Source organism: Thalassophryne amazonica, chromosome 2 (assembly GCF_902500255.1).
Source record: "Thalassophryne amazonica chromosome 2, fThaAma1.1, whole genome shotgun sequence".
Taxonomy (NCBI): Eukaryota; Metazoa; Chordata; class Actinopteri; order Batrachoidiformes; family Batrachoididae; genus Thalassophryne; species Thalassophryne amazonica.
In genome coordinates, this window is record NC_047104.1 from 75112216 (window position 1) to 75137728 (window position 25513).

At 42.0% G+C, this 25513-nt stretch overlaps 1 protein-coding gene across 1 annotated transcript in view; it reads right to left on the bottom strand.

The window, feature by feature from the left end:
• Positions 1-25513, bottom strand: part of ush2a (Usher syndrome 2A (autosomal recessive, mild)) — a 1147097-nt gene that overhangs the window by 1108422 nt on the left and 13162 nt on the right. The window contains 1 exon segment of the mRNA XM_034188044.1: positions 8429-8585. Within this exon segment, the coding sequence (XP_034043935.1) occupies positions 8429-8585 (157 nt within the window).

Sequence of the window (25513 nt, forward strand, 5' to 3'; positions counted from 1 at the left end):
TCATACATTCTCCTCCTCACCACAGACTGTTAGCAGCTCTGATGTACAGCCAATATTCTCTCTATCATATTAGCAGCATGGGAATGTGTAAGGGAAGAGACAGGAAGAAAAAGAGGAATAAAGACAGAGGGAGAGATGTTGGAAAGAAGACATTTGTTCTACTCATCTCAGCGCTAAAAGATACAATTACCTCTCACAGCATATTATCCATGTTTTATATCAGCCCAGGGCCCCGTGCCTTTGCCTCACTGCGCTCACCCCATGTAAGACCCATATTTTAACACTAGCTATGACAGTTTATTTAAGAAAAGAAAATTGTCCCAAGGGAGATGGAGAGGCAGAGAGACAGACAGGGTGTGAAAGGAAAATGAGAGGGAAAGAGGGAAGGACAAAGAAGGTATACCAGGAAAGAGAATGAAAGCAAGGGAATGAGAGATAGATGAGAGAAAAATGGAGAAAGAGAATTATCTGTAGGGAAAAGCAGAGAGAAAAGATAAAGAGAGGAAAAGAGAGAGGGAACATATATAAGGTGACACGCCAAGCTTATAATGAAGACCATAAGTCTCAAAGACTTTTTCATTCTGAGCACAAAGCAAAAAGGGCTCCTCTCTCTCTCTTAAAAAAAGAAGACAGAAACGTCTTGTGTTGGCGACCTATCTGAATAGATCGATTTGAATCTTGAATCATTCCACCCTCCTCCCACCTACATTTGGACAGTAAACATTATCTGCCTTTGATCAACAAGTCTCTCAATTTGTGGAGCAAATAATTCAACAAAATTGATGTTTACAAATAATTTCACATACCCCTTATATATATATATATATATATATATATATATATATGGGGTATTAACCGAGCAAACAAGGTTAATAATTTGTTATTAACCTCGTTTTTATAGGCTATTTAATATATAAACGCGCAAATTTACGGTATCGCTCGAACATGAAAGCTGCTGATAGTGTTGAGCTTGTAGTGAGACCTGTTCGCTTTCTTCACCTCCATGAAGATCTTGCTAACAGATGATCTGGTCATTAGCTGGTAAGCTTTCAAGTTGTGTGTTTTTTCCGATGCGCTTTACAACTACAATGAAGTTGGGACGTTGTGTAAAATGTAAATAAAAGCAGAATATAATGATTTGCAAGTCTTCTTCAACCTATATGCAACTGAATGCACTACAAAGACAAGATATTTAATGTTCAAACTGATACACTTTCTTGTTTTTGTGTAAATATTTGCTCATTCTGAAATGGATGCCTGCAACACATTTCAAAAAAGTTGGGACGGAGCAACAAAAGACTCGGAAAGTTGAGGAATGCTCAAGGAACACCTAATTGGAAACAGGTGAGTGTCATGATTGGGTATACGAGGTCTGTTAGAAAAGCATCCGACCTTTTTATTTTTTTCAAAAACCATATGGATTTGAATCACGTGTGATTGCGTCAGACAAGCTTGAACCCTCGTGCGCATGCGTGAGTTTTTTCATGCCTGTCGGTTGCGTCATTCGCCTGTGAGCAGGCTTTGAGTGAGGTGTGGTCCACCCCTCTCGTCTATTTTTTATTGCGAATAAATGTCTAAACGATTTGGAGCTTTGCTGCATCAATCTTTTTCCAGAAACTGTGAGAGACCTCCAGGTGGACACCGTTCGGAAAATTAATATGGTTTTCAGGGACGATTTTATGGGGATTACACAGATTACGGAGTGATCCAGACGGTTTAAATACCGCCCACAACTGCTGAGAGCGCGGCACGCTCCCAGCCCACATCGACAGGCTGACACCCCGCTGGAACAACCAGATCATTTCCAACGTTAAGGCTTTGTTGATCCGGGACCTCGTCTGACTTTCACAAAAAGGCTGAAGATGTGGACATGAGCACTTTTTCGGTACATTCCACCATTACAGGAGTTTTTTCATGGAAAGAAAAGCGGAGGGACGCGCCACGGAGCCGTTCATTACGCGGGACAAAACCACCTCGGTGTTGGTCTCACAGGACGGCTTAAAAGGTGGATTTCAGATGGATTCCGGTTGCTTTTCAGTCATGTGATTATCCGATTGTAATTGTGCATGAGCTGGACCTGCCCCAACATGTCCTGGAAGGCTTCATCACGGCGTTGCTTTGCGCCATGCAGCTCCACCACGACGCGCGGAATTCCTCCGCACGTCTGTCTCAATGTGCCGAAAAATGCTGATGTCCACTCTTTTCACAATTCCTGTGCTAGTCAGACGACATACCGGATCAAGACAGCGTCCAGTTTAGAAATGAACGGCACATTTCACTGTTACAGGAGTTTTTGTCATGGAAAGAGGAGCGGAGGGACGCGCCACGGAAACGTTCATTACGCAGGACAAAACCACTTTGGTGTTGGGCTCACAGGACGGCTTAAAGGTGGATTTCAGACGGCTGTCGGTTGCTTTTCAGTCGTGTGATTATCCGATTGTGATTGTGCATGAGCTGGACATGCCCAAACATGTCCCGTGAGGCTTCATCACGGCGTTGCATTGTGCCTAACGGCTGCACCGCTACGCGCGGTGGAGCAGCTTCTCTTTCCATGACAAAAACTCCTGTAACAGTGAAATGTGCTGTTCATTTTTAAACTGGACGCTGTCTTGATCCGGTATGTCATCTGACTAGCACAGGAATTGTGAAAAGACGTGGACATCAGCACTTTTCTGGCACATTAAGACAGACAGACACAAAGCAATGCCATGATGAAGCCTCACGGGACATGTTCTGGCATGTCCAGCTCATGCACAATCACAATCGGATATTCACACGACTGGAAAGCAACCGGAATCCGTCTGAAATCCACCTGAAAGCTGTCCTGAGAGACCAACACCGAGGTGGTTTTGTCCCGCGTTATGAACAGAGCCGTGGTGCGTCCCTCCACTTTTCTTTCCATGAAAAAACTCCTGTAACGGTGGAATGTGCCGGAAAAAGTGCTGATGTCTACATCTTCTGCCTTTTTGTGAAAGTCAGATGAGGTCCCGGATCAACAAAGCTTTCACGTTGGAAATGATCTGGTTGTTCCAGCGGGGTGTCAGCCTGTCGATGGGGGCTGGGAGCGCGCTGTGCTCTCAGCAGTTGTGGGCCATCCTTAAAGCGGCAGTAACACCCCGTAATCTGTTTAATCCCCATAAAATCATCCCTGAAAGCCATATTAATTTTTCAAACGGTGTCCACCTGGAGGTCTTTCACAGTTTCTGGAAAAAAATTGATGCAGCAAAGCTCCAAATTGTTCAGACATTTATTCGCAATAAAAAATAGACGAGAGGGGTGGACCACACCTCACTCAAAGCCTGCTCACGGGCGAATGACGCAACCGACAGGCATGAAAAAACTCATGCATGCGCACGAGGGTTCAAGCTTGTCTGACGCAATCACACATGATTCAAATCCATATGGTTTTTGAAAAAAATAAAAAGGTCGGATACTTTTCTAACAGACCTCGTAAAAGGAGCATCCCCAAAAGGCTCAGCCATTCACAAGCAAAAATGGGGTGAGGATCACCACTTTATGAACTGCGTGAAAAAAAATAGTCCAGCAGTTTAAGAACAATGTTTCTCAATGTTCAACTGTAAGGAATTTAGGGATTCCATCATCTACAGTCCATAATATTATCAGAAGATTCAGAGAATCTGGAGAACTTTCTACACGTAAGCGGCAAGGCCGAAAACCAACACTGAATGCCCGTGACCTTCGATCCCTCAGGTAGCACTGCATTAAAAACTGACATCATTGTGTAAAGGATCTTACCACGTGGGCTCAAGAACACTTCAGAAAACCACTGCCAGTTAACACAGTTCGTTGTTACATCTACAAGTGCACGTTAAAACTCTACCATGCAAAGTGAAAGCCATACATCAACAACATCTAGAAATGCCGCCCCTACAGCACAGTCTGCGCCAACCTGAAGAGACGTATCAGGAACGCCAACGAGGATTTCAGGAGGAGGACTGATGACCACCTGGACAGCAACAACAGCAGGCAGGCATGGATGGCGGCCCAGCAACTTACCAACTACAAATCCAGCATCAGAGCTGCTGAAGATGACGCCACATTGGGAGAAGAGTTAAATCTCTTCTTTGCTCGCTTTGAGACTGTGACACCAGGAGCAGACACGTCACCACCAGCGGACGGGAGCAACTTCACAGTGGGGGAGCACACGCTGAGGGGTGTCAATCCATGCAAAGCAACAGGCCCCGCCGGCGTCTCTCGACTGGTGCTGAAAGACTGTGCAGACCAGTTTGCTGGGATTTTCACCAAAATCTTCAACTGGTCCCTGACACAGTCTGCTGTCCAGTCATGCCTGAAGACCTCCACCATCGTCCCCCTACCCAAGAAATCCCCCATAACCAGCCTATTTTCCTACTTCATTCTTGTAATTTTGTTCCTTTTTAATTTGTGTTCTGAAAATACCTTTGTCATTCTGTTAAATTTTGTTTCTTTTGTTTTCTTCTCCAGACCTTTCAAGTCTGCATGTAGTTTACTCAGGTTTATATTTATATACACCTTTAGTTGTACTTGTTACAATGACAATAAAGAATCTGTATCTGTATCCAAATGCACAGAAAAACAAAAGTAAAGAAATGTCAACTCACCAAGAGGCCCCACAGAGGATATTACACTGATATTTTTATGATGCTGCAGTCTCACTGTGTACCATTATGACAGCTTTGGTCTACCGTTAGTGTTCTTTTCAAAATACTTTCATAAGGTCCCCTTCACACATAACACAATTGAGACAGAATGGGGCATGAAGGAGGCACTCAAGGGAAATCTGAGCCACACTCGAATGCCTCGTACAGCAGTCGCCACATTCATTCTGGCACAGCACATGCACTCTATATTTGCGTGCTGCTCGCTCCAGAAACCCATTCGGGCAAGATGAGGTCGCACTGCCAACTGATTGTGTTCGCAGTATTGGAATGGCATGTCAGACGTATCGTGCCGTGGCCAAGCAGCTGCACGAAATCATCGTCCATGTCGAACCGTGGCTGAATGACGCCATCGAGGCAGCCTTCACCCCAGCGGCCCAAAGTCGTGGAATGGCGTACAAGTGGCCATTCAACCCACTCTCGGCCGGAGTCAGCTGGAGTCCAGGTGCCACCCACGAACATCTAACACCACTCGCGGGGCACTTAGTAATGGCGGGACCATTCGCGCTGCCAACACGAGAGTAGAGAGCAGGTGACCACTTTCGAGCTGGATGTGTGAGTGGCCCCACACTTTCTAAGTGCCGCACGAGTGTGTTACCAAGCAACACAATTGTGCGAGTGTGCCATCCCCCGCCCACATCCACAAATGGCATACGAGTGTCCCCCCCTGCAACAAAGATGGTGTATGAATGTGTCACATCCCCCAACACCACAAGCCTATAGTCGAAGTGGGGCTGAGATTGCAAATGGTGGCTGCAGTGCAGTGTGATCATGGTCAGCAACGCACACACAGCTGGATGGCTGTCATGTCCATAATGGCACAGCTGACAGCTCTGGAACACCATGGCATATTGCAAACACACACCACCACAACAGAGATGCAAATAAGAACCAAGCCTGCCTGCATGTCACACATCACGTGACACACAATCGCAACATGCACAGTCCACCCGTCATGTCCCAGCCTGACTGACAGCCTCACAGAAAAATCAGCCTGGCCAGCTCAATTGGCCCTCAGGCTGGAGCCATAAGCCCAAGGGAAAGTGGGCGTGTCACATGTTCATCAGGTATTGACTGACATGGTCACACACGCAATACAGTTATGCGTTTGTCAGGGGACCGTGATTGACATGTGATCACGTCATGCATTGGATGACATTCAAAATCATACAGGGAGGAGCCTGACTACTGCCCACGGCCAATGCTGTGGTCCTGCAGTGTGCGCCGCTCCACATCGCAGCTGACCACAGCATCGGCCCAACGCAAAGCTGTGGACCTTCTGACAGGAGGTGAATTTTTTCACCGTTCACCAAAATGTTTTTTTTTTTTTTTTGGTCTTTTTCGGCCAGTGCAAAATGAGTATGGCACAAACCAGGCCCATATATCAGGAGAAAACACCAAGAATAAAATCTCCGCATGCAATTAAAATACTTTGGCATAGTTTGGACAAAACAAAAGCAGGCACTTAAAAAAAAAAGAAGTCAATTACATAAGGAATCACCACTGGCCTGCATTCTATCTTTCATCTACACCAGCTACTGATTAATAAAAACACAGGTGAAATATACCTAAAGGATGAGTCCTACAGTATTTTGGCTCCATGCAAAAGAATTTCACAACTGAGTCACGTCATCTCTCCTCGTCTCTCAGTGCCCTCTGCTCCCTCAGGCTACCTTTTCTTCTGCTGTTCTCAACATCGTTACCATAATCAGATAAGACAACTACCGAGGGAGCACCGACATCCCTACAGCACCTTGCTCTTGGCACCATCCATACATGTGTGTGTATCGCTCCTGGCACTCGGAAATCCATATTTCTTTTTTGATCTTTTCAAACAGACAGACAACTGGTGCATACACATTAGAGTGTGTAGAAGGCATCCTATATTACCCAGCTCCTTCAATGTGTAATAGCTATAATATGGTCAAGACAGCTACAAATTACAGCTTTATATACATATATATATATATACACAGACACATACATGTTAATGCGTTTTATTGCATTCATTTGACAACATAATTATATATGCACACCCACACAAGCACACACAAGTGCGTGCGTGCTCACACACACACACACACACACACACACACACACACACACACACACACACACACACACACACACACACACACACACACAGTGTACAGGTGCAAAAGTTCAAATTTTTGTCAGATATTTCAGAGTGAAAATTTTATAGACTTTAGAGTAATGACATATAAAGTAAAATGTTTTAAGCATTTTTATTTTTATCTTGATGATTGGAGCCTACAGCTCCAAAAACATACAAAATGCAATATCTCAAATATTACAATATTTTATAAGTCCTATTAAAAAAGTAAACAAATAAGATTTATAATACAGAAATGTTGAACCTCTGAAAAGTATGTTCTTTTACACAGGCAATACTTGGTTGGAGCTCCTGTGGTATTGTTGAGGTCTTATGGAAGCCTAGGTTGCTTTGATAGCAGTCTTCACCTCGCTTGTATTCTTGGTTCTGGTGTCTCGTCTCTACAATACCCTTGTTCTATTAAATCTATTGGGAATTTTCACACCAGCAAATGACATTGCGCCGCCAAATTATTACTGACTGGAAACTTCACACTGGAGTTTAAGCGACTTTGATTCTGTGTCTCTGCACTCTTCCCCCACTGAACAACAGTCCATTTCTGTTTCTTTTTAGCCCAGGCAAGACATTTCTGATGTCTCTGGTTCAGTAGTAGCTTAACACTAGGAATGAGAGTCCATTTCCTGTTCTTGATTCGGCTTTACTTGATAATCTTCTCAAGGCTCCGGTCATCACTGTTGCATATTTTCCTACCACACTTCTCCTTTCCAGTCAACTTTCCACAGATACAGCACTGTGAACAGCCAGCTCTTTCAGCAATGACCTTCTGTGGCTTACCCTCGTGGAGGGTGTCACTGAGTGTTTTCTGAACAACTGTCAAGTCGGCACTCTTCTCCTACTGAGAGATTCATGGTATTGATACTGCATTAATCGTGACCTGAAATGAAATATTCTACTATTTTGAGATGCGTCTTTCTATTTTTTGGAGCTGTAGGCTGTAATTATTAAAACTGAAATTTAAAAACGCCTGAAACATTTTAGTTTATATGTAAGATGATATGGAAGCTGTTGAGATGTACCTTTATACAGTATATGTACATTGTAAAAAAAAATAGAGAAACAAGAAAGTTAAGTTCCAGAGCACTTTTGGTGATAAGCCTTGTCACGGTGATCTTGTTTTCTGCTAACAGCCTTGCTGTTATTCAGAGATGCTGAATGAGCAATATTGTCCAGTGGAGTAAAGTGTAAAATGATAGTCTTCAACAAAGCAGAAACACACACACATGCACTCATACAACAGAGATTCATTTGGGGCCTGGAGACTCTCTCCAGTCCACTGGTTGCCATTTTAAAATGATCACAGGCAGTGAAAGCCTTTTTGTTCATCACCAACTTGTGATGCTGTCTCATATTTCTAGTTGATGTACTACACAGGCCTGATAAAATGACAAGATATAACAACGACGGCTAAAGCAGACACACCATCAGTGACTATGTTGCATTCACTTCTTAATTATTTGGAGAAATTTTACAAAAGTTTTACGCAAATGCAAAATTTACCAGGTTTTTCATAAATGTAAGCATGAACTTTCTCCCTTCAATATCCCCCCCCCCCCCCAGTCTAAAGCATGTTGACATCGTTATTAATGCCAGCCTCTACAGGCCCCATGTACATCTCAAGACCATTCAGATGTGTTACCTGTAAAACCAGGTGTGTCCACCTCTTCACTATAATCCTGCCCTGTGTTCGGAAGCTGATGCGCAGATGAAGGTGGCTGTGCAGCAGCGTGACTGCTTGCTCAGACACTGACAGGGAGAAAACCAAACCCTCTGATGAGCTTTTCTCCAGCAGTGTCCTGTAGAGAAAAAAAGAAAAATTATTTAAAATTTAAAGTCTACCCCATCACAAAATGATTACTAGGGTCATTCTGTCTCAGACCACCCAAATAATAAGAGAAAAGATTTTAAACCTCACTACCTCAGATTTTGATGAAACGTGGTATATAGCCAGTCGTCGGTGGGAAAAGGCTAAGTTTCAAATTTCAGCTCAATCAGACCAACAGTTCCTGAGATATCACCATTTCTTTTTGAAGAAGAAGATGCTGTGGAGCCAGACAGCAGTGGAGCAGGATGCTTCGTCCAGAGCCAAAGCAGAGCAGAGCACACGGGGAAGAGAGCGCCTGCCCCAGGGACAACACAAGAGACAACCGCCAAACCTCTCACACACTGCTTCTGTTCTGTGCACCTCAGCAGGGGCGCCTGCAGCTGCAGGGAGTGCCAATTTGCCAAATCCTCACACAGTGATATGATAACCACTTTATGGCGCAGATTTTTTTTTTTTTTGTAAGTGCTGGTGCCGCCTACCATGTGAAAAAAAATGTAAAAAGTTATGCAAATTATTTGTTAATGCGGTTTTAAAAAGGAATACTTTGCACATGTCATGCTTAGTTATCATGTGACGGGGGAATGTACGTCATAGAATCCAATGGACGTCGACACTGGTTGATGTTTACTTTGCAGTCTAAACATTCAACACAGTCAAAACTATTCCATTTATTAATCCTATTAGCTCAACCAATAATTTACATCACTTTTTATGAAAATCAGAGCAACTTTAACCATGTGTATTTTCAAATATGCTCAAATATAGCTCAGCGTTTCACAGAGAGTTTTATAATCCTGGCAAATAACCCCCACCAGGCCAGATTTTTTTTTTTTAAGTGATACCACATATTAATTAACTATAATGTCAATCATTTCTGCGCTTTGGCAGCACGTTGACTGTGTCTTTCCCAAACACTATCTTCTGTGGAGTAACTGTTTTTAGAAATGATTTGTCTTATTATTTTAATCTTACTGGAGGTCAGCTGACAGCAGTGTGATGTTAAAAACTTCTGTGAAATAGTTGCTGCTGGTTCTTCTTCTTTCGGCTGTTCCCATTACGGGCCTCCACAGCAGATCAATTGTTTCCATCTCCCCCTGTCCTCTCCATCTTCCTCTGTCACACAAACCAGTAGTTGTTTTTGGTACAGGCAAACCGGGCAGCCGCCCATGGCGGTATTTTTTCATGACGCATGGAAGGGCGGCATCAAAACATATGCGGTGCAAAGTGGTTATCATGTCACTGTGTGGGGATTTGGCACTGTGTGAGGACTCCCAGCAGCTGCAGGCGCCTCTGCTGAGGTGCACAGAACAGAAGCAGTGCATGAGAGGTTTGGCGGTTGTCTCCTGCATTGTCCCCCGGGTGCAGGCCCTCTCCTCTACATGTACTCTGCTCCGCTTTGGCTCTGGACGAACCATCCTGCTCCACTCAGCCGGATCCTGCTGTCAAGCTCCACAGCATCTTCTCTAGGACAAAGTCCACTTAGGATTGCAGCACAGAACCAGAACCACAACTCTGCGCCACATTTCTCTGCGGATCCTCCAGCACCAAAAAGAAGGAAGGACAAAGCAAACAGCCAGTTTTTGAAATAAAAGGCATTTGAAAGGGGACAGACAGGGTGTAAGAATGGGTTCGAATCTCACCGGAGAGGACAAACTGCCCACTTATGCAAAAAGGTTTGCAAAAAGGACAGCCTGCCTATTTATCAGGAGAGTTTAGAACTTGAGCTGTGTTCACATTACCACCTGAAATGACCTGAATCTAACGTTCTTTTTTGTGTGCCTGCATGTGATGTAGTTTACATTTTAACAAATTAAATTTAACAAAGATATATGTACTTAATCTAGTTTTGTTAACCCTCACCCCATAATGTGGTTGTTCAAGAAAATATATAATTAATTAAACAAAATATATAATTAATTGCATTGTATGTTACAGTGTATTTTGTTTAATATTTAAATAACTGAGGTATGTGGGACCACTGAAAGTACTAGATTAAGTGAATACAGCAGAGCAATGTGCCAAATCAAATTATTTGATGTGAGATTTGGGCTCCTAACTGTTTTATGAGTAGTCTGAACATGTCAAGTTTAATTTATGTATTTTTCCTATTATGTTCCTTTATGTATGTGCTCGGAGATCAGTTCTAATTTCATTCTGCTTTCTATGTCATCACTGGCGATATGACTGCTGTGAGATCAGATAATGGTCACTTACAACAGCAAAAAAAAAAAGAAAAAAAAAAAGATTCAGGAACAAATATCACAAGGACTCAGAAATGGACAGACTGTCATCAGAAACTGTAATGATGAAACAAGGGCCAGAAGGAAAGTTAGCACTACAGAATCACTCGCATTTACAACAAGCATCTGTCTTCATATGTCAGAAATGTCACAGAGGATGTAAATCTAAGGGCCCCTTCACACATAGTATGATTAAGTACAAATATGGGCCACTTACGGTGGAACAGCTCATATGCTTGAACCACGAAAACATCGAGCCGACGGGCAGGTGTGCAGAATCCTGGTGCGACGGTGTTGTGCAACTGACGGTGTTGTGAAAGCAGGAACACAGTGCGAGCAGCTAGGACTACTAGGTGCACCACATTGCGCAGTTGATGTAGAGGAAAATAAAATAAAAACCAGCTGTATAATTAGTGAATGTCACTGGGTTGACATAATACATAAAAGGGGACTTAATACAGAACCCTGCGGTTAAATAACCCTGGTTAAATTAAAAAAAAGCCACTCATGGGATTTGAACCTGTAAGCTCTGATTACCAGACGGAAACTTTACCACTGCCCAGTGCTGTGTTCAAAAGATCGATCCACGATCCGATATCGATTCACGCTCAAAAAATAAGATATCGATCCAAAAATATGTGGATCGCTCTTTTCCAGGTGGCTATTAGGGACTATTTTCTTTGACGCGGAAGGAGCAAAATAAAAAGCGGGTGCCGGCTAAATGAAACCGAAACTTAAGAAAGCAAGATGGCAGAAGCTGCAGAGGTAAAATCACCGCCTGGAATGAAAGCTGATGTTTGGCAATACTTCGGATTCAAACGTTACGAGGACAAAGACGAACTAGACAGAACAAAAGCAGTGTGCAAACTGTGCCAAATAGAGGTAAAATATAGTGGCAATACCACCAATCTCTGCAACCACTTATCCAGGCACCACGCCGCAACAGCTAAACCTGTCGCTAACCAAACAGCACTGGAAAAGGCATTTGGTGTTAAATTTCCCTTGAATTCTAAGCGTGCCTTGAGCATAACTGAGGGTCTCGGAATATTTATTAGTAAAGACCTACGACCCTACAGTGTGGTAGAAAATGCTGGATTCAAACTACTGATCAAGAGACTAGAACCACGCTATGTCCTGCCCAGTCGCAAACATCTGAGCGAAACGATAACTCCACAAATGTATGCGAAATCAAAAGATACCCTTGCACATTCGCTGAAATCTGCCGAGAGAGTGGCACTGACCTGCGACTGCTGGACCTCCAGAAATACCGTGTCTTATCTGACTATTACATGCCATCACATTGACGAGGAATGGAGGCTAGCTTCTAGTGTTCTACAGACCAGAGAAGTTGAAACGAGCCACACTGCAAGTAATCTCGCTGATCTGCTCACCAAAGCCATACAGGAGTGGGGAATCACTGACAAAAACCCCGCAATTGTTACGGATAATGCAGCCAACATCGTGAGAGCGGTGCAATTAATGGGCCATTTTCACATGGGCTGTTTTGCGCATCTCATCAACTTGGCATCCCAAGCAGGACTAAAAACTCCTACTATCGCACGCTTACTGGGGCGGGTAAGGCGAATTGTGGCGTTTTTTCACTGAAGCCCCACTGCGAGCCACACATTAAAAGAGAAGCAGCAGCTCCTTCAATTGCCACAACACAAGCTCATTGTGGACGTCACGACCAGGTGGAACAGCTCCCTGGATATGCTGGGACGTTTCCTCGAGCAGCAGCCAGCCATCTCTGCAGCGCTGCTGTCACCTGACGTCCGCAGGAGGGAAAGCGATATATGCACTTTAATGGAGACAGACATCACCACCGCAGAGGACGTGGTGAAATGCCTAGGGCCAATGAAGACGGCCACGCTCGCCATCTCCGAGGAGGCATCTCCAACTATGTCCATTGTTGCACCACTGCAGTTTCAGCTTCTGAGTCAGATGACATGTACTACTGAAGACTCTTCTGTGATTAAGGAGCTCAAAACAGCAGTTCATAACAACTTGAACTCAAGGTATGTTCATTTAACATGGCTGTGTAGTAGTAGCATTGAAATGCATTAGTCTATAGTTTTTTAATATACTTGTCTGATTTTATTCACATTTTCTTACTTAGACTGTACAATTCATACTAGTGTGTTTGCATGACTGTTCCATCTGTATGCATTTACTGTAGGCCTACCCTGCTATATACAATGGATGCATGTTTAATCTATCTATCTATCTATCTATCTATCTATTTGTTCCTCTATATAGATATGAAGCCCTGATGGAGACCTTGTGTGTAGCATCATCACTGGATCCACGTTTCAAGACCCTACCATTCCTGTCTGGTGAGGCACGTGATGCTGTCTTCTTGAAATTGACCTCTGAAGCTGCTCATCTGAACCCATCAACTGATGTAAGTTAAGTTTGCAGATTATATAGTGTGCACATTTGAATATATTTAGACTAGTTTTTTTAATTGGGCAGCAAAAGACTGAATTCAGGTTAATTTGTGTATTATTTTGTAATATTTTTCTGCATCAGGAAACTACACCAGAGCAAGAAGACACCTCCCATGGTTCAACTGATGTGCCTGTGCCTGCACCAACTCAACCAAAGAGGCAAAAAGACTCATCTGCTCTGATGGCTTTACTGGGGTCAGCCTACACACCACCAGAAACTCCACTACAAAGGAAAACTACTCCCACTGAAAGGGCTGAGGAAGAGGTCACCACCTACAGGAAAGTACCATCTATTCCTCTTTCTCAAAATCCACTGACATGGTGGCAGGTGCATGCAGGGGATTTTCCTCTTCTGGCAGGCCTAGCAAAGCAGTACCTTTGCATACCTGGGACCAGTGTCCCATCTGAGCGAGTCTTCTCAACCGCTGGAGACATTGTTAGTGCTCAAAGGAGCTGCCTCACTCCACAGCACGTAGACCAGCTCCTTTTTCTCCAGAAAAATTACACAATTCCTGAAGACTAGGACTCTTATCAGTCTCTTGGTGGCACCAACTGTCAAGGTTACACTCAGACTTATCAGTCAAGCATCATTTCTTACACAATTGCTGTGGCTGCTGAACTACTTTTTTTTTTCTTTGTGGTCAGAAACCCTGCCATGGGTATGTTATTCAACTAAAAGAGGGCCACCAAATGTCATGGTTTTGATTTAAATTTCAAATAAAACTTGGATTTTTTTTCATTCCAAAATAATTACTTTAAATTCTTGACTCTTCTCTCTGTGTGTCCCTCTTACACATACACAGATACAATCACAAACACACATGGGGCTGTTTTGTCTATGAGACAGTTTTTATTTTAAAGTGACAATCCAGCAATATGTAAATAGATCAAATCGGATCGAATCGTGGATCGAATCGTGACCTTATGAATCGGAATCGAATCGATCCTGGAAATTCGGATCGATTCCCAGCCCTACCACTGCCCTACCATCGCTGGCATGTAATCGGAGCAGAAAAATGCCTGAAATCAGCAAGGACAAGAAGGAGGTGCACTATGCTGCAGCCCAGCACAAAGGGAAAAAGATGTTTTTATATATATATATATATATATATATATATATATATATATATATACATATATATATAATCTCCACGTGAGGACAGCAGGCAGAGACACGCACCTCATAAAGGAATGTTGTAAGTTCATGTCCTTCCAAACATGGAACGTGTTCTCAAGATGGGACATCCAGGAGCTGAGATCTTTACAGCCGTGGCTGTGGGTGGACATGCCCCCCCTTGTCCGTTCAGTGCCCAGACTGTCTCACTCTGTGTTATGTGGTCATTCGTTTTCGTTATTTGTTAAGTAATTGCGCATGTAGGTATTGTAATTATTTATGTAACTCTCCTGGCTGTGGTTTCTGTGTTTGTAATGTGTGCACTGAGCAGTCATCCAGCTGTCAGTGTGCTGTGATCAGCTGACAGACCCCTCCCCATACTGTGTGCGATCAGACCTCGCTGTCCGGCCCCCATGTGATCAGATCTGTATATACATATAAGCATTTTATGTAAGTGTGTGTGGGGGGGGGGGGGGAAACACATGCACCACATGTCTGTGGTTTTTTGCAACTCCACACTCATGGGGCACTTCGACAAATTTCACATCCAGCTCGACAGTGATTGTCTGCTGACTGATAGTGCGAATGGCCACACATTTTCTAAGTGCCAAACGAGCGGTCTTAGATGTTCGTGTGTGTCAGCTGAAATTTGGCCAACACCTGCCACAAGAGGGTTCAATGGGCTCGCACAGCGCACACTCTGTCTTTCAGCCGCTGGTGTGTGCAAATACTTGTAGCAACAGCTGTATGAGGCGTTAGAGACAGCTACGATTTTACACATATTGCATATGATTCCTGCTTCATGTGCACTTCATCCACAATTCGACCAAATGCGTGTGAAGGGGCCCTAACATTGGTCCACACAGTCAAACAAGATGATCCTCTTGGTGCTACACCACAGTCGATATGTTTGACGGTTGACAACAGATAAAAATAAGTAAGAAAATGGTGTGACCACTTTTCACGTTTAAAAATGCATAACTGTTTTAGGTGGTAAAAAAACAACAATTATTTTTTTGGTGATCCCCTGTGATTTGCAAAGAAATGAGAGTGTGTGTTATCCAATTTTTACAATAGTTTTCCAACTCTCTTTTCATAATTCATAATTAACTAGTTTATTTCTTCTTTTTCTTTCAGCTCTTCCCATTAGGAGTCGCCACAGCAGATCAACTGTTTCCATCTCACCCTGTCCTCTCTATCTTCCTCTGTCACACCAGCCACCTGCATGTCCTCCCTCTTCTCCTCCTGCCTGGTGGCTCCATCCTCGGCATCCTTCTCCCTATATACCCTGGGTCCCTCCTCTGCACATGTCCAAATCATCTCAGTCTCACCTCTCTGACTTTGTCTCCAAACCGTCCCACCTGAGCTGTCCCTTGGATATGTTCATTCCTAATCTTGTCCATTCTCGTCACTCCCAAAGAGAATGTCAACATCTTCAGCTCTGCCTCCTGTCTTTTTGTTAGTGCCACCGTCTCTAAGCCATACAACACAGCTGGTCTCACTACTGTCTTGTAAACTGTCCCCTTCACTCTTGCTGATATTCTTCGGTCACAAATCACTCCTGCCACCTTTCTCCACCCACTCCACCGTACCTGCACTCTCTTCTTCACCTCTCTACCACACTCTCCATTACTTTGAACAGTTAACCCCAATTATTAACTCATCTACTTTCACCACTTCTTCTCCTTGTAACTACACTATTCCACTGGGTTCCCTCTCATTCACACACATGTACTCAGTCTTGCTCCTACTGACTTTCATTCCCCTGCTCTCCAGAGCATACCTCCAGCTCTCCAGACTAGACTCAACTTGCTCTCTACTCTGTCATCTGTAAACATCATAGTCTATGGGGACTCCTGTCTGATCTCATCTGTCAACCTGTCCATCACCACTGCGAACAAGAAAGGACTCAGAGCTGATCCTTGGTGTAATCCCACCTCCACCTTGAATGAGTCTGTCATTTCTACTGTGCATCTCACCGCTGTCACACTGTTCCTGTACATGTCCTGCACTACCCTAACATACTTCTCTGCCACTCTAGACTTCCTCATACGATACAATAGCTCTTCTCTTGGCATCCTATCATAAACGTTTTCTAAGTCTACAAACACACAATGTAACTCTTACTGGCCTTCTCCAACAGTATTCTCAGAGCAAACATTGCATCTGTAGTGCTCTTTCTCGGCATGAAACCATACTGCTGCTCACAGATCTTCATGGGAGGCTGCAGGCAACCCCATCGCCTAAGACTGCCGTGCGTCAACCACTAACCCACAACACAGGCAGCCAGCACACAGACAGAGACAGAAGTCTAAAAAGCAGGCTTCCCGTGGATGTGCACCAGGTACAGTTCTGGCATTTTATCGTTGTGAGCATATGAAAAGTGTCATTTATTTTCTTGCAAGCCTTCACCACAATACCAGGACTTTTCACGACCACTGCGCACAGGATGCGGAAGATGGATGCACTGACTGGTGATGCGTAACACAGAGATGCTTTTGCGCAGGCTGCAAAACGCTACATTGTTTCAGCATGACTTTTAGCACTCAGATGTTTGTGAATTATTCAGAGTGCTCAGGTGATACTGGCTCAGTAATAATAAAAATGCCGGCGCTGCTGTTGCTTCTGCTGTTGATGGTGATGACGTAACAGAGTGTGCGCTGGAGACCCTGAACCCTTGCACTGTGCATAAGCACAGTGACCATTTAGGAGGAAATATTCACCGTGCAGTGCTTGCTGAGTCCTCTCGCAGCCCTCCCTTCCTCACCATGGGATTGTCTAAGCACGCAGTTGAACAGAAAATGACTATTGCGTGGTGATGTGATCCCCAAAGTGAGACTTAAGGACATTTAAACAGGTGTTTTTTGCTGTGAAGTTCTGTTAAGCGTGCACAATAATATAATGTCGTGTACGTGCAGATGAGGATGATTCAGGCTGCTGCCGGTGGAACAATCACACTGGGATTTACGCTACGCTGACAGGTGTTGCGCTGATCCACAGATTTACGCACAAATCCAACCAGCTTTTACACACGAGGTGCGTGGATCTAATTTGAGCAAGTCTCTCTCACTCTTTTTGATTGATTGATTTGGTAAAATACATGATATGAAATAATGGCAATACAAATACATATACTTGCCGAGGATGTCACGAAAAAGATTTATTTCCATCATGTTCACCATGACAACACAGAAAAACAAACAACAAAGACAAAAAAACAAAACAAACAACAAAAAAAAAAAAAACTTAAAAATGTCTACAAAGCCATCTATATACACAGAATAAAATACAAAATTATTATGACTTCACTCTATCTTTCTCTCTGTCAAACACACACACACCCGTTATGGCATATCATGACAATATGTACCATATATCATTGTCGTGACAATAAATGCACTGCAACAATGTGCGCTGTAATAAGGACTGGAGTCAAACTTTCAAGAAAACAGTAAGTGCACATACACCCAAAGAGCTGCTAGTGATGACTGAGTGGATTTTGACAATAAATATGCACATAAAATTTGCTTATACCTAAATAAATTGTTTTTACCCATGCAGCTGTCAGCAAAGAAGTTATTGATGCTGAAACTGAGTGATCCTAGACTTTTTTTTTTAATATGGTCATGTGATATACCCACTCATTATTAAAACTGATACATTCACATAAAAATACAAAAGCATTTTCCAGTGATTTTTTTTTTTTTATAACCAATGAGCAGTTTGAAAAATTTCTCCAAACACTCCCTTTTTCCTCTCTCATGGTCAACAGACAGTGTGGTGGTTTTTCAGGCTTCATTCAGAAAGCATGAGCAGAAATATCCCAAAAAACACAAAGTCAAGCCCAGCTATGCAAGGTGTCTCACTGTGACATTTACACATGTAATATCAATAATTTACATGACTGCTTGCGTTTTGCTGCAGACACACAGTGTCACATTAACCGCCATCACTGACATTTTATGAGAGTTCATGGCTTTTATGAACCCAGAGCAGCATAAATCACAGAAGGATGTGTGCATGAGAGAGCATCTGCACTGTGTAGTATGTATGCACATGCACGCATGCAGGCATGACTGTGCATGAGTGAGAGCGAGAGAGAGACAGAGAAAAGAATAGAATGAAGTCCTCTTTTTGATGCAAGTTTTATTTGATGCTGAAGCAATGATTGAAGGAAAAAAGACTATTAAGAAAAAGTTTTTGTTTAAAAAACAAACAAAAAATACTGTCCAAATAGTCCAGTAAATGTAGTCACCCTTAATCTATAAATAACAGTACAGTGATAGGGAACTGTGGCTTCAGGTGGGCAATAGGGCCTACAAAATACATCATAATCCTTTTCATTTTTTGGTTGGTGAGTGTATTTAGGGAATAACCCTGGTGTGTCTGATGATTTGCGGACGTCCATGCTGGTTATACGGTCACAAATTGAGCTTTACCGGTGATGCGTTAGCAGAGCCGTTAAAGACATCTGTACCTAATAAAGCTTTTTGCACAGGAGCGTTCAGGTTGTGCGGATTTTTTGGTTTGGAATGTGAAAAAAAGTTTTCATTTTAAAAACAAAACAAAAAACTAAGAAATCACATGTACAAATATTCCCAGCCTTTGTAATGAAGCTCAAAATTGAGCTCAGGTGCATCCTGTTTTCACTGATCATCCTTGAGATGTTTCTACAGCTTAATTGGAGTCCACCTGGGGGTCTACCAGCAATGTGCGGTCAGGTGAGGCAAGTAAGGCTGTGCCTCACCTGTCATCATGTAAAGAAAAAAATATAAAATGAAAAAATAAATTAAATGGTTTTATTTATCCAGTGATTTGTACTATGAAGTTATTTTAATTTTATCTTCATCAGTTTTGGATTATTTTTATTCAAAATCGCTGAATTCACACTTAGCGATCAAATACTGAGAAGAGACGTACGGTGAGGCAGCAGCCAGCCGTGCCTCACCTTGGATTGCGTAATCACTTGGCATAGCTAAAAGGTTTGCTTCAGACAACAGATGACCCGTTCTTTTTAAACAAAGTGGGACACGCATAAAGTCTGGCTATGTGGATGTCCAGTAAGAAACTGCCTTTTTCTACCTGCTTTTCTCAACTTGTGACAATGTCTGGATTTAGATGGGATATTGTGGCCTAAAGAATTTACAAGGAAGTCTCATCAAACACGAGTAGTCGACTACTCACATTCAAAGCCAGAACAGCCTCCAAACATAAAGTCGGAACAGGACTGATGAAGGACAACTTTCTTCCCTTGCAGTGATCTCCACTGAGACAGAGAGACTTTTAAAACTGAAGGAAGATAAGGTAAACTTCCACAAGCAAGTCATTGATGCTTTTGTTCAGAAGGAGCGGCACATGGACTTCATTTATAAGTAAAGGTAAGACCATAATGTGTTTTTTTTTTGGTTTTTTTAATTAAATGTGCTTTTTTGTGTGCTACATTTTGTATGTGTAAAGAACGCTGATATGAGATTCTAAACATAACCAGCTAATTTCTGCCAATCAAATGGTGAATAAGAATACTCTGTGGGGTTTATATGTTTGTAAATCTGATTGTGATGAAATCAGTGCCTCATCAGCCGTGAACTTCATCGCACGTCACTGCTGTCTATGTATAAGGTCCCACAGTTGACAGTGCATGTCAGAGCAATTAAAGCAAGAACTCATAGGAATGGTCTGTAGATCTCCGAGACAGGACTGTCTCGAGGCACAACGCTGCTTTGAAGGTCACAATGAGCACAGTGGCCTCAATCATCTATAAATGGAAGAAGTCTGGATCCACCAGGATTCTTCCTAGAGCTGGCCGCCCGTCTAAACTGAGCAATCAGGGAAGAAGGGCCTTAATCAGGGAGAAAACTGGTTGGAGAAGGCTATGGGGATGTCAGTGTTTCTCCTGTTTCCAGCAAATAGATGGTTAGTTTCAAAGATGGGGATGGATGGTGGTTCTGTGGTGTGGTGGATGCGGCAATAAGTCCTACCACTGCATACGCCCAGGCTTGACTTGATTCTCATCACCACAGTCTTGACTGATAGTCATTATCCATCAATCAAATATGATTGGTAGCTTTATTATCTCTGCCAACATAGTTGGAGGAGGTTATGTTGTCACACCTGCATGTTTGTTTGTTTATTTTTTTTGTGTAGAGCCCACAATTTTTCATATGTCATTACAAGATTTTTCCTGAAGATTCAAATCAATTTTATTTATATAGCGCCAAATCACAACAAACAGTTGCCCCAAGGCGCTTTATATTGTAAGGCAAAGCCATACAGTAATTACTGAAAAACCCCAACGGTCAAAACGACCCCCTGTGAGCAAGCACTTGGCGACAGTGGGAAGGAAAAACTCCCTTTTAACAGGAAGAAACCTCCAGCAGAACCAGGCTCAGGGAGGGGCAGTCTTCTGCTGGGACTGGTTGGGGCTGAGGGAGAGAACCAGGAAAAAGACATGCTGTGGAGGGGAGCAGAGATCAATCACTAATAATTAAATGCAGAGTGGTGCATACAGAGCAAAAAGAGAAAGAAACACTCAGTGCATCATGGGAACCCCCCAGCAGTCTAAGTCTACAGCAGCATAACTAAGGGATGGTTGAGGGTCACCTGATCCAGCCCTAACTATAAGCTTTAGCAAAAAGGAAAGTTTTAAGCCTATTCTTAAAAGTAGAGAGGGTGTCTGTCTCCCTGATCCGAATTGGGAGCTGGTTCCAGAGGAGAGGAGCCTGAAAGCTGAAGGCTCTGCCTCCCATTCTACTCTTACAAACCCTAGGAACTACAAGTAAGCCTGCAGTCTGAGAGCAAACGCTCTATTGGGGTGATATGGTACTATGAGGTCCCTAAGATAAGATGGGACCTGATTATTCAAAACCTTATAAGTAAGAAGAAGAATTTTAAATTCTACTCTAGAATTAACAGGAAGCCAATGAAGAGAAGCCAATATGGGTGAAATATGCTCTCTCCTTCTAGTCCCCGTCAGTACTCTAGCTGCAGCATTTTGAATTAACTGAAGGCTTTTCAAGGAACTTTTAGGACAACCTGATAATAATGAATTACAATAGTCCAGCCTAGAGGGAATAAATGCATGAATTAGTTTTTCAGCATCACTCTGAGACAAGACCTTTCTAATTTTAGAGATATTGCGCAAATGCAAAAAAGCAGTCCTACATATTTGTTTAATATGCGCATTTAATGACATATCCTGATCAAAAATGACTCCAAGATTTCTCACAGTATTACTAGAGGTCAGGGTAATGCCATCCAGAGTAAGGATCTGGTTAGACACCATGTTTCTAAGATTTGTGGGGCCAAGTACAATAACTTAAGTTTTATCTGAGTTTAAAAGCAGGAAATTAGAGGTCATCCATGTCTTTATTTCTGTAAGACAATCTTGCAGTTTAGCTAATTGGTGTGTGTCCTCTGGCTTCATGGATAGATGAAGCTGGGTATCATCTGCGTAACAATGAAAATTTAAGCAATGCTGTCTAATAATACTGCCTAAGGGAAGCATGTATAAAGTGAATAAAATTGGTCCTAGCACAGAATCTTGTGGAACTCCATAATTAACCTTAGTCTGTGAAGAAGAGTCCCCATTTACATGAACAAATTGTAATCTATTAGATAAATATGATTCAAACCACCGCAGCGCAGTGCCTTTAATACCTACGGCATGCTCTAATCTCTGTAATAAAATTTTATGGTCAACAGTATCAAAAGCAGCACTGAAGTCTAACAGAACAAGCACAGAGATGAGTCCACTGTCTGAGGCCATAAGAAGATCATTTGTAACCTTCACTAATGCTGTTTCTGTACTATGATGAATTCTAAACCCTGACTGAAACTCTTCAAATAGACCATTCCTCTGCAGATGATCAGTTAGCTGTTTTACAACTACCCTTTCAAGAATTTTTGAGAGAAAAGGAAGGTTGGAAATTGGCCTATAATTAGCTAAGATAGCTGGGTCAAGTGATGGTTTTTTAAGTAATGGTTTAATTACTGCCACCTTAAAAGCCTGTGGTACATAGCCAACTAATAAAGATAGATTGATCATATTTAAGATCGAAGCATTAATTAATGGTAGGGCTTCCTTGAGCAGCCTGGTAGGAATCGGGTCTAATAGACATGTTGATGGTTTGGAGGAAGTAACTAATGAAAATAACTCAGACAGAACAATCGGAGAGAAAGAGTCTAACCACATACCGGCATCACTGAAAGCAGCCAAAGAGAACGATATGTCTTTGGGATGGTTATGAGTAATTTTTTCTCTAATAGTTAAAATTTTATTAGGAAAGAAAGTCATGAAGTCATTACTAGTTAAAGTTAAAGGAATACTCGGCTCAATAGAGCTTGACTCTTTGTCAGCCTAGCTACAGTGCTGAATAGAAACCTGGGGTTGTTCTTATTTTCTTCAATTAGTGATGAGTAGTAAGATGTCCTAGCTTTACGGAGGGCTTTTTTATAGAGCAACAGACTTTTTCCAGGCTAAGTGAAGATCTTCTAAATTAGTGAGACGCCATTTCCTCTCCAACTTACGGGTTATCTTTAAGCTACGAGTTTGTGAGTTATACCACGGAGTCAGGCACTTCTGATTTAAGGCTCTCTTTTTCAGAGGAGCTACAGCATCCAAAGTTGTCCTCAATGAGGATATAAAACTACTGACGAGATAATCTATCTCACTCACAGAGTTTAGGTAGCTACTCTGCCCTGTGTTGGTATATGGCATTGGAGAACATAAAGAAGGAATCATATCCTTAAACCTAGTTACTGCGCTTTCTGAAAGACTTCTACTGTAATGAAACTTATTCCCCACTGCTGGGTAGTCCATCAGAGTAAATGTAAATGTTATTAAGAAATGATCAGACAGAAGGGGGTTTTCAGGGAATACTGTTAAGTCTTCAATTTCCATACCATAAGTCAGAACAAGATCTAAGGTATGATTAAAGTGGTGGGTGGACTCATTTACATTTTGAGCAAAGCCAATCGAGTCTAACAATAGATTAAATGCAGTGTTGAGGCTGTCATTCTCAGCATCTGTGTGGATGTTAAAATCGCCCACTATAATTATCTTATCTGAGCTAAGCACTAAGACAGACAAAAGGTCCGAAAATTCACAGAGAAACTCACAGTAACGACCAGGTGGACGATAGATAACAACAAATAAAAGTGTTTTTTTGGGACTTCCAATTTGGATGGACAAGACTAAGAGTCAAGCTTTCAAATGAATTAAAGCTCTGTCTGGGTTTTTGATTAATTAATAAGATGGAGTGGAAGATTGCTGCTAATCCTCCCCCTCGGCCCGTGCTACGAGCGTTCTGGCAGTTAGTGTGACTCGGGGGTGTTGACTCATTTAAACTAACATATTCATCCTGCTGTAACCAGGTTTCTGTAAGGCAGAATAAATCAATATGTTGATCAATTATTATATCATTTACTAACAGGGACTTAGAAGAGAGAGATCTAATGTTTAATAGACCACATTTAACTGTTTTAGTCTGTGGTGGAGTTGAAGGTGCTATATTATTTTTTTCTTTTTGAATTTTTATGCTTAAATAGATGCAGACAGATAAACAGATTCATGTCCTGATAGGCAAGAACTGATTCAATTTTCAAGATCATAGGTCAAAGGACAAAGTGAGGAAACAAATCATGTAAAAAGCCCTATCCTTAACATTTTCAAAAATTCATAACACTGTCAAAAAACATCAAATCTCTTTCATTTTTCAGTAGGATGAAAAGTCAGTCAGTAGGATGGTATCCTTTACTGACTGACAAAGTTTGATCTGGATCTGATCCAGATTACAGATTTTGTGGCCATTTAAATTTAATGCTGAAAACCCCATTTAATGTATATTTTAACATCATATCTTAATCAAGTGTACCCCAGTCACTCTCATATTTAAAGGTGAGGTGCAGACTGGCACTCACTATTGACTGAGAGTTTGATCCAGATTGTGGATTTTGTGGACATTTGAATTTGAATTTAATATTGAACATTGGTGTACATTTTGCATTATATCCCAATCAAAAATGCCTCAATCACTCTCATTTGTGACAATGAGGTGCAAACTGGCACTCTCAATGAATAGACTAAGTTTGATTCACATTTAATCCATATTATTTGTAACAGGACTTTGACCTTGAAAATTTTTTCCAAGATAATAATGTGGAAATGGAAAGTAGTGTTAGCGGAGGTTTCCGCTCTACGAGCGAGGAACTCTAGTCTCGCACTATATTCATTATTTGTTAGTTACATAAATGATGTGTATGTTGTTTCTGATTGGATAAACCTTAAATTTTCTGCTGAATTTGCACACTTGGTCATACAGTGCTATACAGGTCACTTATAAAACAACTTAAAGTGATGACAAAGTCATTGGATGTTATCTAGAAATCTGATTTGAGGACTAACGTCGCCTATGAGCTGTAAGAACAGGTGTCTGGTTCTGTTCATTGTTCAGATGAAGGGAGGGATGTGAAATCAAAAGAAAGGGGTGAAGAGAGACAGAGGTGAGGACAGAGATCTCCTTTCATCTGGGTTCTTTGATGGCAGCCACAATCACATCTATAATACACAACTGATAGCCAGTGACAGCAACAGAACACGAAATGCAGCAAAAGGAAAAGCAAAACAAACATTATTGCTATTCAGATACATTCAGCCATACAGATGTCATGTTTTGCCATCCAAAAGAGCTAGATCTACCCACTGACTGAATACTGAAAATACAACTAACTCAACTGCAGTATAAACTCTCATTCTCTTAATCGTTAATTTTTAAATTTCAATGAGTACAACTGCATTCCACTCATTCAAGTAACAGTGAACAGGTATGAAATTTTAGCAGATACTTCTGTCTAAAAGTGAAATTCTGTCACACCTTTAGTGATATACTTCAAGAGCATTACAACATTTATGTACTGAAAAGCCAACAGAGACAAAATATTGCAAATCAAAAAAGATTGATATTTCCTGAGATACAGCTTTTTATACGTATCCACAGATAGGAACTGAGAACTGGCACCAAATTTTTCAGTCCATTGGAAGCATTTGCATTGGATGTAATTAAGTGCCACCATGCTTTTCTGACAGTGTTGCAAAAACTCA